We start from the raw sequence: 20,257 nt of genomic DNA on the forward strand, positions 1-20,257 counted from the left end.
TATTGTTGCCATTTTAAAATTATGGCTCAGGATTTAAATCAGTCTGAGCATGAATTAAACACGATATTTGCATATACACCTTAAAAATAAGTATTAATAAATATTAAAGGAATATATTTCCAATATATCTAAATATGGCGCTGTTCATATATTGTATTTTTAGTTATTTTTCTTCTTTCCGTTTTATTAGTATAACTTAAAATAGAAATTTTAGTAATATATTTTAAAGAATTAATTTGTAACAAACAATATGATGTTTGTTAAATAATAAAAATAATTAATTCGCTATTACGTCAAGCAAGAAAAAATGTAGATATAGACAAATAATTAATGTCTACAAATTTTTATTCAGTCTTAAAACCATACTTTATAATGATTGATAATTTAGTTGTTTCGTCGTTCATAATTAGTCAGTCGGACCTGTGTGCTTTATTTGATTTAGGTATTCGGATACCAATGAAACGAATTACGATATGGAACCTCATAGGATACAAAACTTGTATGTAGATATGCTTTTGCTACTGGCCACTTGCTCATGTTCACGTTCAATAAAATGAAAAAAAAATCATTCCTTTAATGAACATAGAGGTACATATAATACCATTAAACTTTGACATAATATAATAAAATTTACACATGTCTGAAATGATTAATATAGATAATAAGTAACAGCATAAATTTATTTATTTAAGTGCTTTAAATCTAAAATATATCTATTTAACAATATAAATTAAGACATAAAAACTAAGTTACATCAATATATTTGATTACAATATTGATCTTTCTTGAATATCTTTGCTTAGTAGATATTTCTTAATATAAAAATGTCCCGTATTTGTTTTAGTAGGTAGGTATTTGGATTATTCAAAGATGCAAATAACATTTTCTAATTGCTAAATCTAGTACCCAAACAATATATTATTTTAAGAATATTAAAACGCAAAACACGTATACATTATAATCTTTTGATATATCATCTCGCCCAACAGGTTTTTGAACGAGTTATGACATATGAAGAATACTTCATTTCAACGTACGGAAATCTATTGTTTGATTTATGAAAAAAAAAACATTATATTTTTTAATTTTTCATATTATATTTTTTATTATGACTTTTTCGGAAATTATATTTCAGATTTAATTCGATAGGTTTTAATATTTGGGACTCTTTTACATTATAAGAATATTTTATGAGTTGTAGTATTCTTAAAAAATGAAATAATGAGTTAATAAATATCACATATTTGAATGTGAAAGATTCATATATATTTTCTTTATTAAAGAATGTAATAACAATATTTTCAAGTACGAAACTCCCAAACATGCAATTTCTAAACGAGAAAAACCTCTAATTTGATAGTTGACATATTATTGACATTATCTGTCATTATCACGTTTATATTTATTAAAATTTTATATAATATTTAAAATTTTATTATTAAGACAAAAATTAAGTCTCCGATATAAAAGACAATTAAAAATTTAAACTACTCTGTGTGTATTAATTCAGCACGTGTATATAACCTAAGACATTGAAGAAATAAATAAATATTAGACAATGTTTGTACGAAGATATTTCAGATCAGTAAATCCTAGTCCATTACTCTCTGAGTATAATTCCTATAGAAGTGGATACAAAGGTTTTGCTTAGTAAAACGTTTTATGCCTATTCGTTTTCAATTACTTACTTATAAGATAATACTTTGAAGTACTCTTTATTATTTTCCAGGAATTAAATTATGCCAGGAAAGTAAACTGGTAAATTACAGTTCCAATGTACAAATTAAAGAATGTTTATTCCAAAATTATAGCATAGGAACAATATATTCAAAAAGATATTACTCAAAGAAATTTATTGAAGAACTATTTCATGAACAAAACAGTGAAAATGAAAAAAGTACGTAACATTTGTGGGACTGATGTGTAAAAACGCTGTATCAATTACCCTCAAGTTGTATACAAAATTATAATTTTAATATTCGGACAGATGAAAATTGAATTTATACAATAAAATTTACAGAATTTTCAAAAGACCTATTCAGCAATCCACGAGCTACACTCAACGAACTCGCATCTAAGGTCCCAGAGAAAATATTTGACATACATTTCAAACAAACTATTGTCGCACCTAAAGGTATCAAGAAAAAACCCATACAAAATGACTGGATATGCACATACACATTTATTTGGCCAGAAAAGATGAAATTTGAAAGGTACATACATAATTACCTCAAATCTACACCTGGGTCGTAGGTCCCAGGCACTGTTGAAGCTCCCCTCCCTGCAACGATGGACCCGGCACCCGCACGGTGAATCCATTGAATGCTGAGAGTTTTCGTCTCTTATAAACAATACCGAAATTAGTATTAAGACATCTTTAAAAATTTTATTTATTTATGCATCTATGTAGTATTAAATAAATTTTAATGGCATTTCTTTTCTTCCTATCTCTATTCTACATAAAACTACTCTTTTTTTTAACATTTGTTATACTTTTTGTTGAAAATATATTTACTTATGCTTCCTTTTATAACATACTTAAATTTCATTTGAATTAACACTTTATTTAACAATAAATAGCTTTTAATTTCCAGTGCAGCGATATCTAAACGACAGGCAGCTGACAAATCGGCCACACAAGCATTACATTGGCTTTATAATAATAAACGTATAGATATCAACGGTAAACCTATTTACAACGAGAACACGCTCAAGGAATTACAGAGCACATTAAATAATCCGTTAAATGCATCAATCAGTGAGAATTCGTTAGAACGTATCACAAGGATTTGGGAAGATTATGAAAGAGATATAAGTAAGTATTTATATGAACAAAAATTAATAAAAGTTGTCTAATCAACTCTTTATTCCATCAGATCAGTGTTATTTAAAGTTCTATCAAAATCAGTACATCCATTTTGAAAGGGAGTTGGGCCAAACAGACAGACAGACAAAATAAAAAAAATATATATGTATATATACGTATTTAGTAAAAATCAAAGCATTTCTTAAGTTATTAAATTATAAAAATATATTTTTAAGTCATTACAAATATGGCTACTATTATTTAAATAAACTAAATTTCTTTTAAAACCATTTAAAGAATTTCAACCAAAAGACTTTATTTAAACTATTACTATGGGCTTTGCTTTTATAAAATATATATATATATATTTAGGATTCTAACAAAATCATTAAAAAATATAGTTGTCTTATAGAGTAGTACTTTTAAATGACAAATAAAACCTTAACTAAAACAAACTAATTATTATCATAAAAAAAAAAACACCTTAAATAAGTTAAATTCAATTTACAAAGACACAAATCGCATCGACACATATTTTCCCGCGTAAAAGTGAACAAAACAAATGTCATAGCTTTAACGTCACTTCGTTTACGTTCGGGAATTTAAAGGTTCGGTCAAATTAAATGTGTGTTCCCTAAATATATATACGTTTTGCACAGTTGTATACAGAATTTTTATTTATAACTTATTTGTTTTTCTAACCTTTAATAAATAATTTTTATTATAGAGCACATCTATGAACGGACATTTGATGAAGCTAAACAAGCTTTGAATGTTACGACGATTCACAAAGATTCAACTTTAGATGAGACAGGTAATGTTCTAGATATATATATATATGTATATATATATATATATATTGTTAATACGGTGAAAACTTATTATTTCTCAATATTTTGTTAATATTTAATATGCGTTTATTATAAACATATAATGTGTAAAGCATTTGTTACAGATTGTTCTGAAGATGTGTCAGAACAGGAGAACATAGCGGATGAACTAACAGGTAGATAATATATATATATACAGATAATATATAGAATTTATATTTTTTTGCTATTAGTAGAATCAAAAGTTATCTACAAACCATTTTTTTTTATATATAAACTATATATTTGTACATACAATATATAAACAAAAAAATATAAATGTATACTTACATTCATATTAAATATTTAAAATAAAAGTTACTAAAGATAATTATTGTCATCTTACTTAAATTACTACATTTTAGATACAAGAACAAACATACATCCAGTTTTCGGGAAACCGGTGAAGCCCACGGCACAAGCGTTAGCGAGACGCGAGCGAACACTGAGACACACATTCAAAAATTACGACGAACAGTTAACACCGCTACCTATAGACGAGTATTCGTAAGTATTAGGAAATTATTAAATATTTAGGATATATATAAAAAAAAAATTGTGTGGACTCCCTCCCTCCTGAAGAGGTGAAACTTCGTAATATTGGAATGGAAATAGGAAGGAATGGGAATTGATTTTAAAGGAATTTGCAGTGTTTTTTTTTTTTATAAAAACTTTATTAACATCACTTACGAGTCACAATTGAGCGCCAAGTATTACCTCTCGCTCTGTCTCTTACGACGAGCGTTAAATGTCTAACGCAACCTTGTTAGAAGTCGCATAACAAGTTTCATTTCAGAAAACGTTTTATATATAACAATTATAAACAATTTAATGTTAATTAATTGTAAGTTATATATTATTATGATAATTTAAGAATGATTAGCCAATCCTTAGCTTTTAAGATAACTTTATTTCAGATTTTAAAACTCACTTAATCATAATTTTGCATCCGTTCATTATAAAGCCTTTTAGTTTTAATAAAAATAATTAAATAATACTTGTTATTATACATATTGATTAATATTCTTAAAAGTACAATAACAAAAAAATATTTCCCTCTCCCTATGTCTCTCTCTCCTTCCCTCTATGCCTATAGTCTATATATGTCTCCTATACACACTCGTATGTGTATGTGTATATATATATAAGTCTTAAACCCAATACTTAACTGATTGAATCTGAATATTTATAATGCATCAAGTAAATTTGAACCTTTCATCTATATATTTAAAGATACTTTTAGTTTGACGATAACGTTCAATCCTTACGTATCTAAATCTCATTGTTACTTCTCCTTATTCATCTATTGCTTTATCGTTTGACTTAAAAAAAAGGAATTAATGAGTTGGATCTATACAAATCAAATTATTTGATATTTATATATTTTTCCATATTCGTTTTTACGAACTAAATATATATATATATATTGTTTTATAATAATATTGTATGGAGAGCTTGAGATTCTTTTTTTATAATAATCATCTTCAAAATGCGATCAAAATTCCGAATGCTTTTACCGAAAAAACCTTACTCTATATGAAATAAAATTCTTAAGTTAGTTTTTTTTTCCATATCAAAAAAAACTATTGAAATCTCATCAACAGCGGAAGATTTTAGAGTATTTTTTTTTTTCTTCTCAGAAATCCCGTAACCACTGTCAAAAATTTCACTGACACGCAAAGAAAATCCCTAATAAATATCTTTTTTTCCTTGCGAAAAAACCCTTAACCTACTTATACTGAATGAATATATATTTTTTATCCTCCGAAAAAACCAGCACTATAGACGTAGACATAGGTACATAAATGATAAAATCTGTGACTGCGGTTTTGGATATACATAGACATAGGTACATAGATCAGAAAATCTGTGACTGTTGTTTTGGGTAATTTGAACAAAATATACTAATAACTAACGGTATCAAAACGGCTCAGCTGTACAAATAAATAAAATGAGAGTGTCTGTTTGTAATATTGTAATAACAATTTATTATTACATGCATATGAATCATCATCAGCCTATAGGAGCCCGCTGCTGAGCAAAGGCCTCTTCTCACATGGAGAAGGTTAGAGCATTAATCACCACGCTTGCTCAAGACGGCTTGTCGATTTCAATCTTATAATTCGAAATTATAGGACCAGGTTTCCTCACGATGAATATGTATACGGTATATACACCAAAATATTTTTTTTTTTTTTCAAATTTTCGTCTGTCTGTTTGTTCCGGCTAATCTCTGAAATGGCTGGACCAATTTTTACGGGACTTTTATTGCCAGGTAGCTGATGTAATAAGGAGTAACTTTGGGTACTTTTTAATCAAGATCCCGAATCCCCATCCCGAAATTATAACGCCCGAGTGGGAGGCAGGGCGCATACAGAGCTTATGTTTCTTCATTGTTTCTTATTGTTTTTCTTACGCAGACGGAGTCAGGGTAACAGCTAATATTTAATATTAATACACGGTACATAGTACATTGACCAAAATAAGCTCTTTTACAATTTCTGTCTGTCTGTTTGTTCCGGATGATCTCTGAAATGGCTGGACCGATTTTGACGGAACTTTTACTGTCCGGTTGCTGATGTATTAAAAAGTAACTTAGGCTGTTTTTTCATCCCAATCCCAAAATTAATCGTTTTCACGCGCGAGTGGGGGACGGGGTCCATTTGTGCTTAAAATTTATTCATTATTTTTTATTAGTTTTGTTTATTTTATTTTTTTGAGGGTATCTATATAATGCGTATTATTTAATATTATGTTCTTGAAAACCAATTTATGAGACCTCTATTCAATATAACTCTGGTGGTGTATTCTATGTCTACATCCGTGACCTTCACCTTTGTCCTTGTTCCATAACCCAGTGAACTTATAACGTTTGTATGACCGACATTTGTCGCTAACCTAATTCTGTTTTGATGTCAAAGGTCGCCATTCTGGGTCAGTCTAGGTAACCTTACAATTTTAGACCGACTTAAAGAAAAAAGATTATATATTTGATTGTTCCGTACTTATAATGCCCTCATTATAAAATTAGTTACACTTGCTTAAGTATAATATCTTGCATCCAAGCAACGTTTACGACCAATAGAAATCTTTAAATATTCTTCGGTTTGATATTGAAAATTAAAACTATCACGCTATTTGAATTTGATGAAACTAACAAGAAAAAAAAATTAAAATTATTCAACAATAAGTAAATTATCTTTCAAAATTTCTATTATAAAAAATAAATTACTTCACTTCTTTCTATTATTGGTACAGTTTTGATCTTATTATTTACGATTACACTCATTCTGACCTACTTAGGTACTTGTGTGTGCGTGTATATGTGTGCATGTGTTGCCAATACAAAAATATTAATTATTTACTAAATTGTGAATAAATATTCACTGCCAATTGGAAAGTGGAACGGCTGTAAAGAAATGTTTTTGGTATCAAATTTTACGACACGACCGACTGACACATAAAGTCGAAAGCATTCACCATATAAAGTTTCTCTTCAGTTTCCATTCTTATAATATTTCTTAGTATATTTAATAAGTTTTTAATAGTAACCTTAAGACTTTTAATTAATTTTTTTTTTTTTTATAAAATGTAATTAAAATCTAAAATAAACGTTTGTATACACTAAAAGGTTACTGTTAGTCTATAGATAAAATTAATACACAAATTAATAAAGCATTAAAATATAATTTTCTTAATCGATTCCTAAACTTAACCTACCACAACAATTCTATACAAAGACTATGAAAGTGTAAGTGTTGGAAGCGAAACTGTTTTCACTTTCGATGTCACTAGACGTCATGCGAACGTCACTGTGACGTTGACACTTTCGGTTTCGTCGAGAAACATAGCTTTCACTGCAAATTAATTCCAACTTTCTGTCTATATGTCAAGATTGTTTTATGAATAAAAAAAAAATCAATGAAATGTCATACTGATAAAAATGTTATTTTCTTGTATATAACAAAACAAATATGGCCCTCGATAGCATGTATAAAGTATTTGCATTTAGGTCTTTAATGATGGTTAAGTATTTATCTAATGCCTCAAAAGCTGTAATCATTTTGAGAAGTATGACGTTGAGTTAGGAATATCGTTTATGATATTATTGGTATTGAGTGGGTTTTACCGAAGTTCTTTGAATTTGACACCATAGCTCGTGGATATGACCGAATGTCATTTTAGTTTGGAGATGTACGTAAAAAAATTTAATTATAATTATATATTGTGTTCGTACAATATTACGTATTGACTGTTTATTATTTATTCATTTTTGTACTTCATGAAATTATTACTTCGTATAAAATATTATTTATATCCTCCCAAATCTAGAACCAGCTTATACTAACAATATGACCTTTGACGTCTTTGACCTGGATTCCGTATTTGTCTTCTTTCTTCTTTCGGTCTCCTTTCCGCATATGTCTTCTTATAAATTAAGGTTTAAAAATCATCAATCGGACGTGATAAGTTAAGTCCATTACAAATAAAATCTCAATTGCAATAAAGTATATATATTTTTATAATAACAGTACAGCTTAAAGCAATTTAATAATATCTTAGACTACCATGACTGCTACAATATTAGAAAGACGTTTTTTATGCTTGACACAAGTTTGCAACGTCACACTACAAACGGAGCGTTTCCCGTTTTTCCTTAAATAAACTACGTTAATACTATAACGTATGAACGAAAAACTGATAAAGCTCCGTGTGTAGTGACGATAAAAACTTAGAATAAGCATAACGTTACATAGAAAAACTGTCATTGAACACAATTGTTTTAATTTTCTTGAAAATGTAAAATATACTCGGAAGAAAAACAAAACCAAAAATAGTTATCAGTCCTAGTTAGTTCCAGGGTCATATATTTCATACTACTAATGTTATCTATAGATCGTTCGATCTATATGACGTATTTTAACACTACCTACTCACTGTATTTCAAACGGGTATTCCCCTTTTCAAATCTTTCAATGCAAACCTCGTCAAAGGTATTTCAATATGTTCTGTTTTCCTCGTCAAATATCCCTCGAATTATGACGTAATTAAAAATTAATATTATAAATATTATCTTAAAACTTAAATTACTTTTACATTATACATCATAGCATAATCATATCATTAATATTATATCATAATAATTATACCCTTAAAAATGCCGACTAAACTGTACTCTTGAAAGCGGTCGCAAAACAAAGGAAAATCGATAGGTATTTTCTTATAGTGGACTACACTCGTATTTAAATATATTGGAAAAATAAGGCTTTTGTTTCCGAAAATATTGTTTATAATTTAAATTAAATAAAAAAAAAAGGCTAGAATTTACTTTACTTCAATTAGTGCACGAAATGATAATTCATGCACTAATCTAATCAAAAGTAAATGTAAACGCGAATGCTTCTGTGATACACTCATTATATACATTTAAATAAATAGTGATAAGATTGTTACATAGAAAAAAAAATCAACTTCCTCTTAACTATTAATTCGAAACAATTCATGGGAATACCGAATAAAGATACTCACATCTATCGCGACATACCAACTCTCTTACTTTAGAATTCTCAGAAGATTAAACCGAACTGACGTTTTTCCAAATATATAAATATGACAGGGAAAATACGTTTAATTATATTAATGACGTATTAATTTTATTATTAATCAGTCAGCGATATTAATAAGTAAAATAAATTCAAATATATATTAAAAAAATATAATAATTTAGCCATACTTGTGAGTTGTAAGCGAAAGCTTTTGTAGTGAAGTTTTTAATCCTTTAATTTTTTTTTTTGAATCAAATGAGGTTAATACCAATAAGGTGGTATATAATGAAATCTAAGTCTTTCGCGAGTTTTATTCATTTAAATGAGACTTATATTTTTTAACGGGTAGCCGAGATGTGATCGCTGATGAGATGTGATCGAAACGTCGGGAGTATGTGTTTTTTTTTTTACAAAAATAAAGCACGCGTAGTATATCCGGAAAATATTAGTTACATTTAAATGAATAAAACATAAAAAATAATAATTAATATAGGCACGTTGTCATGCTTTACAATATCTGCATGTATCCAGGTAAATAGGAAAAGATTTAAATTGTTCATATAGATTCTTCTTCTTAAAACAAAAAGGCGCATGATAAACCAAAAAGTCTTGTATACATTTCGGACATAAGTTAAATAATTTAAAGCAATACTTTGTTTAGAAGTTTAAATTTATGATTAAACCATAGAAAATAAATAATTCAACAATGAAATTATAACTTACACAGGTGTCATTAGCTTTGGGTTTTTTCCGTTGAAAATACGAATTAAAGTGAAAATGAGGTAGATTAACAAACAAAAAGTAAGGCAAGAGTTTTATTTATATACCTATATTTGGCTTAGTATATTTTTTTGGTAAAACTTTTAAACAAAAATATTATATTAATCTATCTATTTGAAATGTCAGTGAATATTAAAATATATATATATATTTATGCGTCTCGTGATGGTCGAAAGAAGTGACTATTTAATATGGAATATGTGTTGCTTATAAAAAGTATAAATTACTAGTTAAATTTTATATCTTCTTTCTTGGTCCTATGTCCCCTAGATAGGGCAGAGGGCATCCACAGTACGTCGCCATCTCGTTCGAAGGTTTTGTACTGTGTTGGTTTCGCTAATCTTTTTGGATTTAGGTAAGCGAGTGATTAGCCCACTATACCCTAGCTCACTGGTGGGGCTGCCACCTTAGAGCCAGTGAGCGTGCTCGGTTTTGTCACGGGTTTCCTCCCTGGCGAGTAGGTTCTGTTTTGAGGCGCAGAATATTCACCTTTCGCCCTGTACCCTCAGCTCAGCTGCATCCTATGGCAGCGGCCACGCGTCTGCGCGGTTGTAGCAGTTCCAAGGAGGGACGACGGGGACGTGGGTGACTCGGACTTGCTAGGGCTCTGCGTTAGAAAGGTGTTCCGCCACTAACACTGCAGATAGTTTCTTGGCATTTTGTAGGAAATACTGTCCTCACCAACAGTGATTCCCACCAAGACTTTACCCTGCCTTCCCCCCCCAAATTGTAAATTTTATATACATTAAATAAATAATCTGTCTGTGAATACATTGAATATTACTCGGAACAGCTTTTATCTCTGAGTCTAACACTGATACTAAGGCGCGTAACGCGTTACGTTACGAAGCGATTTACCCACAAGAAGTTATCAAAAAAATTAACAATTAATTTAAACTGTTATAGTATTGAGATCTAAGACATTTGCGAGTATTCATTTAAATGAAACTAATATTTTTCGTATTACTACGCGTATTTTATTATTTTTAAAAGCCACATACTCCCGACGTTTCGGTTTCTTTGCAGCAACAGTGATCACGGGCAGACGGGATCGTCGTCGGAAGTATGTACTTTTAAAATTATAATATACGCGTAGTAATCCAAAAAATATTATGGTATTAAAATTTATTTTATTTCCAGCAATGACATTACATCAGCGTTGGATGACAGTCGCGTGTTAGTAATAATTGGGGCTGCTGGGTGTGGAAAATCGACTAGAGCACCTGTCGCAGTCCTAAGACAGCTCTGCGACAAAATGAACGCAATCGTGTCGCAGCCGCGACGTGTCGCAGCTATCGGGCTTGCGCAACGCGTGTCTGACGAGTTAGGCGAAAAGGTTGGATACATACTAGCTTTCGACTGTGACTCTGTACAGTTTGTTTTAAATAGAAATTAATATAAGCATAAATACATATAGTGACTGATGGCAGCGACATCTATAGTCCATTTAACGGGACTACACACAATATAACTGACATGTCTTACCAAGTGGACTTCGCGGAGTTGTAGACTAAACTATAGTCTATATGCAGCTCTGATGTCTAAGATGCAGCATTGAAAAAAAGTTTTATCATTTTTCTTTAAGCTTTTCGTGATAACAAACAATTCATCTACACATTCCTTTCTAATATTTAAATTTACAGCGTAACTAGGACTGAACCCGGACCTGTGGGTTATACTACGCAGTGCTCTTTTTCAACTGTGCCATAGTGTACATACATTATATGGTGACTGATTATCGTAATTTTCCTTTTCAGGTCGGTGAAACTGTTGGTTATCAAGTCCGTTTGCAGTCTGTGCCACCCAGACCTCCCGGCGGCGCCATCTTGTATTGCACTTCCGGTGTCTTATTAAAGAGGTTGCAGAATAATCCAGGTTATTATATTATGTTAATTTTAATACCGTTGATCGTCAGCCGAGAACTGACTGATTTTGATGTAACCTTGTTGTAATGTAGTTTAGACATCAGAATAACGTGTAAGTTCCATATGTCTCTTCGTTACGTATAGTTTGCACACAGTATCATTATTTGTATTGTGTATGAAGTCACGTAACACACGATAGATGTCGCTATCGGTCGCTTATCATATATATATATATATATATATATTTAGGTTTCTAACAAAATTATTAAAAAGATAAAGTTGTCTTATAAAGCCAGTACTTTTAACTAGAACAAACTCGTTATCATCTTAAATCAAAACGCCTTAAATAAGTTAAATTCAATTTACAAAGACACATGTCACGTCGACAAAATACTTTCCCGCGTAAAAAAAGTGAAAAAACCAGATGTTATAGCTTTAACGTCACTTCGGGTGCGTTCGGGAATTTTAAGGTTCGGTTCAAATTAAATGTGTATTCCCTAAATATATATTATCGGAGCACACATTTTCTTTCTCTCTGAACATAATACCGATGACAAAGTGGACGAAGTCGATGTATATATATTGTATTTCTTTGCTATTTTCAGGTCTTGAAGGTTGTACCCACGTGTTCATAGACGAAGCACACGAGAGAGATGTTAATACAGATATAACGCTGTTGCTACTGAGACGGGCCTTGGACATAAATCGGCACCTGAAGGTGATCGTCATGAGCGCCACCCTTGATACAGGAGTCTTTACTAGGTGCGTCTCACTCACTCTTTAACATTCTATATATAGCTGTCTCTTTCTAACAGTATCTATGATATGTAATTATTGATAATATATATTCAGATGTTTGTTATCGTTGTCTCTCTTACTCTTATACATTACAGATATATCTGTCACACTCTAACAGTCCAAATGAAATCATACATATTATGTAAAGTTTGTATGTTATCTATTAGCTTTCTCATCCTGACATTGTATAGTGTTTATCTAATTTAATAATCTAAGTATAAACAAACAATTAAGCTTTAAATATGTCCGTCTTGCTCATCTTCATACAGTAAAGCTATTTCTGTCTCTGTCTCACTCACTCCTATATAAATATTGTCACCTCGCTCTAACACTGTTACAGATACTTCGACGACTGTCCGGTCATCCAGGTCCCCGGGAGAACATTCCCGGTTGAAATTTCGCATTTACCAGATATAGAGAAAAGATTCAATATAAGACTACCCTCAAGCTTGGAGAGCTGCAGAAAAGTTGGAAAGCCACAGATCAATTGCCAAGAAGTACTTGTGTTATATATTATAAATAGTTTCAAGCAATAAAATACATACAAAACATTTAAATAACAATACAAGTGCATACATTACAGTCAAATTTTACAAAAAAAAATTCACCCAAAATGCACTTAGACTCGGAAATTAGGATAACCATGAGGTTATATATGTATTTTATAATAGACAAATAACCTGACCATAGACGAAGCTTTGTATACACTATAATTAGGTTCACATGTAATCTTCTGCCAGTTTTATCCCAAATTTCTGTAACCCTGCACAGATCCGTGTATTACTTAACCGAAGAAAAAAAAATATTAATATTAATTTTATAAGAAAGAATAATGATGTGTACATGTAAATATATTACTATGATAAGAACTGGTTTGAGAATAAATCGTTTTTTTTTTCAGATAGTCCAAGTCATTAAATCCATAGACAATACTTGTCCCGAGGGCGCCATTCTAGTGTTCCTCCCCGGCTGGGCCGAAATCAAGCAAACTCAGCAGCTATTACAGGACCAGTTCAAGGATTCGCCTCTACACATGATATTGCCGGTACATTCAAGGTAAACTCAAAAAAATTTTTCGCTTGAGATATGCCTTACATCTACCCGCAATATTAATACAAACATGCATGTGTTTAAAATTTTTTATATTTCTTTGTAAATTTTTTACAGAGCATTCTCGAAAATATTTATATGTAAGGCCTTCGCGAGTATTGATTTAAATAAAATTAATATTTTCTTATTACTACGCGTAATTTTATCTCGTCCGCCCGTGATCACGGTCGCTGCAAAGTGACCGAAACGTCGGGATTATGTAGTTTTTAAAATCCGAAAATATTACTTTCATATCAAAAATCCCAAGAAAAATAGTATCCCAAGCCGTAAATGCCCTAATATCCTAATATCCTAATACCCTAACACCCTAACGCCCTAATAAGCATGTATCTTATTCCAGGCTATCAACATCAGAACAAACGAAGATATTCTCAAAGTGCCTCGGTATCCGCAAGATAGTACTAGCCACTAACATAGCCGAGACATCTATAACCATACCTGACGTGGTTCACGTCATAGACAGCGGGATACACAGGGAGAATAGACTGCGAGATACTACTAGTGAATAATGAACTATTATGATAAATCTTAAGATATATCTTAAGATCAACTATCCTCAAATAAATATCTCGTATAGAGATAGAGAGTAATCTATTATAGATACTTTAAATTAATTAAATATAATAAATTACTTGTATTTTTTTTTTATTTTTTCTAGATATCAGTAGCTTGGAAACAGTTTGGGCGTCTAAAGCTAGCTGTACACAGAGAGCGGGGCGAGCGGGGCGTGTTAAACCCGGTTAATATATATGACAATGTAAACTATGTATGTGTATATATATATATATATTAATTAATGAAAATATATTTTAAGGTCATTGTTACAAAATGTATACCAAAGAAAAGGAAGAAGAATTCCAAGCTCACACTACTGCGGAGATATTGAGGTAATTTTAATTAATTTTAATATATAATACTCGGTTATTATATGTGAATAATTGACCTAAAACTATATATATATATTGTTTAATATATATATATTCTAATTTTCCAGAGTCCCCTTAGAACAAACTGTATTGGATTGTAAAACCTATGCCCCAGATGATAGAGTCGAAGATTTCTTATCTCAACTCCCGGAACCGCCGAGCGATAAGGCGGTTCGATTTGCGGTCAATGACCTCGTGGATTTGGGTAATTTTTATTTCCAAAAGAATTATTTAAAGATATTTCGAAGTGAAACTTATAATGCGACTCAATATTGCGTTAAACATTCAACGCTCTTGGTAGGGGGGATAGAAAGAGACGGAGCGAGAGTGAGGGTGGGTCAATAGTGAATGTAAGCAATGCTTATAAAGTTGGTCTGAAACAAACAATACGAGTTCACTAAGAAATCATTTCTACCCCTACCTAATGTGATTTTAACATTACGAAGTCTCACTTACCATGGGCTTTACTCGCTTTGGTTATTGAGATCGATTACGAATACTAAAAAACCCCATAGGTTTTCCAATAGGGACGCTTGAACTTTGACAGCTGATTGCGGCCATGTTGTTTGAGTGACAGCTGTCAAATGCAGTGTGTTATATTCATTCCGTCCTCCCAAACCACCATGGCAGGTTACAGTGTCGAGCAGCACGTGCAAATCATAAAATTGTTTTATGAAAATGGGTCTTCAGTTCGAGCAACGTTCCGCGCACTTCGCCCGTTTTACGGTCGCGATGATCGTCCTGCCGAGTCGACTATCCGTCGATTGGTGGACAAATTCGAGTCAACCGGGTCAGTTAACAATTAGCCGGTTCCCGTGCGTCAACGTAACGCGAGATCTGCCGAGAATATCGCCGCTGTGCGCGACAGTGTCCTCGAAAACCCGCGGCAGTCAATTCCGCGTCGCGCACAGGAACTCGGCCTTTCGCAGACGACAACTTGGCGAATTTTGCGTTGTGACTTGAGCCTGCACCCGTACAAGATCCAGCTGACCCAAGAGCTCAAGGTTAATGACCATAGACAGCGCCGTGTGTTCGCTGACTGGGCATTAGAGCAGTTGGAAGTTGACGCCGATTTTGGCAAAAAAATCATCTTCAGCGACGAGGCGCATTTTTGGATGAATGGCTATGTCAACAAGCAAAAATGCCGTATTTGGGACGAGACCAATCCACACGAGGTTCACCAAGTGGCAATGCACCCGCAGAAAGTGACTGTTTGGTGCGGATTTTGGGCCGGAGGCGTGATTGGTCCGTATTTTTTCGAAAACGATAATGGTGTGGCCGTCACCGTCAATGGTGAGCGATACCGGTCGATGATAACCAACTTCTTTTGGCCTGAAATCGAGAATATGGATCTGGACAACATGTGGTTTCAACAGGACGGCGCTACGTGCGACACAGCACTCGCTACGATGGAAGTTCTGCACGAGCAATTTCTGGACATGGTCATCTCGCGCGGAGGCGACGTGAACTGGCCACCGAGATCGTGCGATTTGACCCCGCTGGACTTTTTCTTGTGGGGTTTTCTTAAGTCGCAGGTCTATGCCAACAAGCCGCAAACCACCGATGCCCTCAAAGTCAACATACGCCACGCCATCGATCAAATACAGCCCGATTTGTGCGCCAGAGTCATCGAAAATTGGACCTTTCGTGTGCGCGCCACCAACCGAAGCCGTGGCGGTCATTTGAATGATGTCATATTCCATACATAATGGGGTCGATAGACCTTCCAAATAAAAAATTTCGCAAATATCTTTCCTACATGTATTTTTTTTTGCATTTCAAAGATCAAGCGCCCTTAATGGAAAACCCTATACAATCTGCCTTACCCGAGCTTAGAAGCGCTAGCTCATTATTAGGTATGCCTGTTTGTTACGGTCAATGAAACGGCTAAACCTGTTTAGATGAAACTCTTATCAGAAAAATGTTGCGTCAACATATATATGTACATATATTTGTCGCCATAAAGCCTTTCTCTGTGTGTTGCCATAACAAAAAAATATTTTCTATATATTATGGATTTTATTTTTTTTTATAAAATCGTTCACTAACTAATAGCCCCGACTTTATTTTATTTTGTCCTATAATATTAACTATATATATAATGTGTGTATTTTTTCGTAGGTGCGCTCAACCATAACCAAAAATTGACTCGCCTGGGCGCAATACTATCAAGGGTCAGCATACACCCGCGTTTGTGTTTCAGCGTTTTAAGCGCTGCGTTTATTGGCAATATAATAGCGGGCGTGCGGACCGCTCTCGTCACGGAACAAGAGTTCTTCGAAGACTCCGGAGATAGGAGGAACGGTGAGATGGCCGTGGATATTAAATTTAACCGACGTCAAATAATTGATGTTCTTAATCACAGAGTCTAGTCTAATAAAAAAAGGTTTTTTTTATACATCGCTTAATGGTTTACTAAAAATATTTTCCTAGTATTTTTATGTAACTAAAAACAAACTTAACATTACTGTACGACTACCGCAAGTTTTTAAAACTCGATACGTAACGTTTCCCGTATTTCGTTGATAAACCTAAGTTCACACTGTCAAGTTGATTTCCTCATATACTTCGGAGATGCTTTTGATTAGATTATATTTAGTTTAATAATTTTTTTGTCTCCACCCAAATACTACTTAAAGCAAAATCACAAATAACTAACGATAATAATATAATGCACCGAAATGATTTTCAACAAGAATATACATACATATCCAGGTAACCTTATATATATAACTTTCAGTTATCCGTGAAATTAAACGAAGTTACAACAAGACGTCGGACTATTCGGCCTTGTACCATATGATGCAAGAGTATGAGATGTCTCACGACAAAGAAGAGTTCTGTACCAAATACGGTCTGAGAAGGAGCAGTCTGAATTATATTAAAGGTAACCGACTGTACGTAAAGAGCGTTATGTTTTGTATGTATGTCCGCATGTCACATGATATCTCATTAACTGGGCATTTAATTTCCATGCACCATGGTTTATGATAAAGTAATAATCTTTAACAATGTTATACTAAATTGAATGAAAATATATATTTCGGAGTGAAACATTTAATGCAACTATTAACAAGGTTGCGTTAAACGTTCAACGCTCCTTGGAGGGGGGGTAGAAAGAGACGGAGCGAGAGTGAGGGTGGGTCAATAGTGAATGTAAGCAATACTTATAAAGTCGGTCTTAAACAAACAATATGAGTCAACTAAAAATCGTTTCTACCCCTACCTAATGTCATTTTAACATTACGAAGTCTCACTTACACGCGGTGCGACTCACAATTTTTTTCATATAAATTTAATTATTAATATTTTTATTCCAGCATTAACAAATCAATATCTCCAGCAAATACTGAGCACGGGTGTCATAGAGGCCGCTGTCGACGCCTCGGATCTGAATCGCTTCTCTGACATAGACGAGCTTGCATCCGCCGCGCTGCTCTCGGGCTCAAATAAGTTGCTAGTGACAAAAAAACATATGAAAACAAAGGGAAAGTTAGCGGCTGTGTACGGTCTGTTCACTAGGTGAGGTATTTTTTGTGTGTACCTAGCTTTATCACTTAATTTGAATTTCGTTAAGGACCTTAATTTTTTGTTGTACTAAAAATGTATTTATAGTCCTTAAAAGCTCATACTCGTTAAGATAATGTTTGTTAATATAAAGCACTTAAACGAGCACCCGTAACAAAAATGCCTTATCATTTTGTAACAGAGAAGTTCCTCTTTAAACATGCCTTTGAAATTCAAAAAACCGCATCGAAATCGGTCGATCCGTTTGCGGGTTATCATGCCACAAACAGACACTGAAGGTCAAACCCTACTTTTTCGTCGCTTCAAATATCATATTACAGCGGATAAGATTACTTTATATTTTTTTGTACAATTCCTCTTAAAATCTAGCAATATCAACCAGTGTAGCCAAGTATACTAAAATAGGATATATATATATACTCTATATTTGATCTAGCAAAGGTGAAAGAGCCCACATAGCGAGTGACAGTGTTAATCATGGTATCATCAAAAAAAATACATCACAACTACTGACATACTTCGGAGGACATCACTCTATAGAGAGACGAGCCCTGGTTGTCTATAAGAGTACGCTTGTGTCACCCATCACTGTGATACTGTTCGCTATGGGAGATATTAATAAGATGGTATGTAATTTATATTAGGGTCCATATCTAAGGATTTATTTAATGGATATAATTTGTATTTGGAAGTCTTATTTCCATATATATATATATATATAAATACGAATTCTAATATAAATAAATAAATATGTATACATGAATTATTAATAGTTATTATTTTTCTCATCTTATATACATATATATATATATATACATATATATATATATATATATATATGTATGGAAATAAGACTTTATATAAGACCTTATATACATATATAAGTGTGAATGAGTTATCCATAGCACTTGAACATTTAAGCAAATATGCTTATAGGATTCATATGAAAGACATAAGTACTAAATAGAAATTTATACTCAGTTTAAAAATCTATAAGATGAATTAAAAATACGTTCAATAAAGCAAATGTTTTTTTTTCTATTTTTGATATTTAAAAATATTTTTTTTTAGGAAATCAACAATGACGTCACAGAATTAGCTATACCAAGACATAAACTGAAAATTGAAGTGCCTACAAGGTAATACTATAAATTTCTGTTTGATAATTTTTTACATTATAATTTTTATTGACTGAATTATTTTATTTTGACAGCCAAGTGGAGGCCATCTTGAAAGCGCGGGAAATGTTGTGGAAAACGTTTCAATATTATATAGAGAGAGATCTTAAAACAAGCGACTTCGACGATTTAACAGAAATATCAAGATTCAAAATAAGGCTCGTGAAATCTATCGGAAGAATATTAGTCGAAGCTAACGATGCTTCGGATAAAGATTGTTTAAATAAATAGATATTATATTTACGTGTTTTTTTTCTTCTGGCAACACAAAACTTTTAGAAGGATACAAAATTGTCATATAACATAATAGACTTAATTAATAGGTTAATTAATGATTAAATTATTATCACTCAAAAGATTTCCTGTTTGTCCAAGTTTGGGACTATGTCTAACCGCAGTGTAATTATGATTTCTAACTAAAATTAATCTTAAATAATTTTTACTAATTATCTTTCCGTATAAAGGCCTCAAAGTAATGTTGAGGATAAAAAACCAACGCTTCTATTGAAATATCCATATGCAATAGGAGTACTGGTGTGTTACAAGAAAAAATCTGTAATTTTTTTCCCATCCAAAAGCATGATTATAACTTTGATAAATCCAGTACTGGTTTTTGTCCATAATGTTCTCTCACATTCCTGTCTCTTTATACTAATATTTAAAATTAGTATTGTGTATTTTTTTTTAATAAAATTTGCACATTTTTGATCACTCTATTAGTATTGTTACCATAAAGAGGTCTATTTTTCGCGAATCATTAACCCGTAGAAAGCAAACATATGTTAAGCATTTCTAGAGGAATTTAGGACTCGAAGATTACTTATTACTCAGGAATAAATTTTTGAAATAGC

The 20,257-nt window shown here is 32.1% G+C and overlaps 1 protein-coding gene across 4 annotated transcripts; it reads left to right on the forward strand.

The window, feature by feature from the left end:
* The first annotated feature begins 1,409 nt into the window (after positions 1–1,409).
* LOC116773489 (ATP-dependent RNA helicase DHX30-like) lies at positions 1,410–19,649 on the forward strand. 4 transcript variants are annotated; one of them, XM_061528724.1, is made up of 22 exons: positions 1,418–1,640; positions 1,730–1,897; positions 2,021–2,213; positions 2,595–2,815; positions 3,534–3,620; positions 3,762–3,812; positions 4,041–4,182; positions 11,142–11,337; positions 11,759–11,876; positions 12,472–12,628; positions 13,005–13,161; positions 13,566–13,720; positions 14,115–14,275; positions 14,433–14,513; positions 14,589–14,661; positions 14,769–14,905; positions 16,822–17,004; positions 17,441–17,587; positions 18,021–18,222; positions 18,665–18,854; positions 19,300–19,367; positions 19,442–19,649. In XM_061528724.1, the coding sequence occupies exons 1-22, from the start codon at positions 1,559–1,561 to the stop codon at positions 19,635–19,637; spliced, it is 3,165 nt and encodes a 1,054-aa protein (XP_061384708.1). In that variant the 5' UTR covers positions 1,418–1,558; the 3' UTR covers positions 19,638–19,649. The 4 variants fall into 4 exon arrangements, 2 of the variants coding, with proteins under 2 accessions (XP_061384709.1, XP_061384708.1); XR_009753774.1 differs by lacking the exons at positions 19,300–19,367; positions 19,442–19,649 and having other exon boundaries at positions 1,410–1,640; positions 17,441–17,597; positions 18,665–18,855; XR_009753775.1 differs by lacking the exons at positions 19,300–19,367; positions 19,442–19,649 and having other exon boundaries at positions 1,410–1,640; positions 17,441–17,597; positions 18,670–18,855.
* The last annotated feature ends 608 nt before the right edge of the window (positions 19,650–20,257 follow it).

This window comes from Danaus plexippus (assembly GCF_018135715.1).
Source record: "Danaus plexippus chromosome 22 unlocalized genomic scaffold, MEX_DaPlex mxdp_27, whole genome shotgun sequence".
NCBI classification, from domain to species: Eukaryota; Metazoa; Arthropoda; class Insecta; order Lepidoptera; family Nymphalidae; genus Danaus; species Danaus plexippus.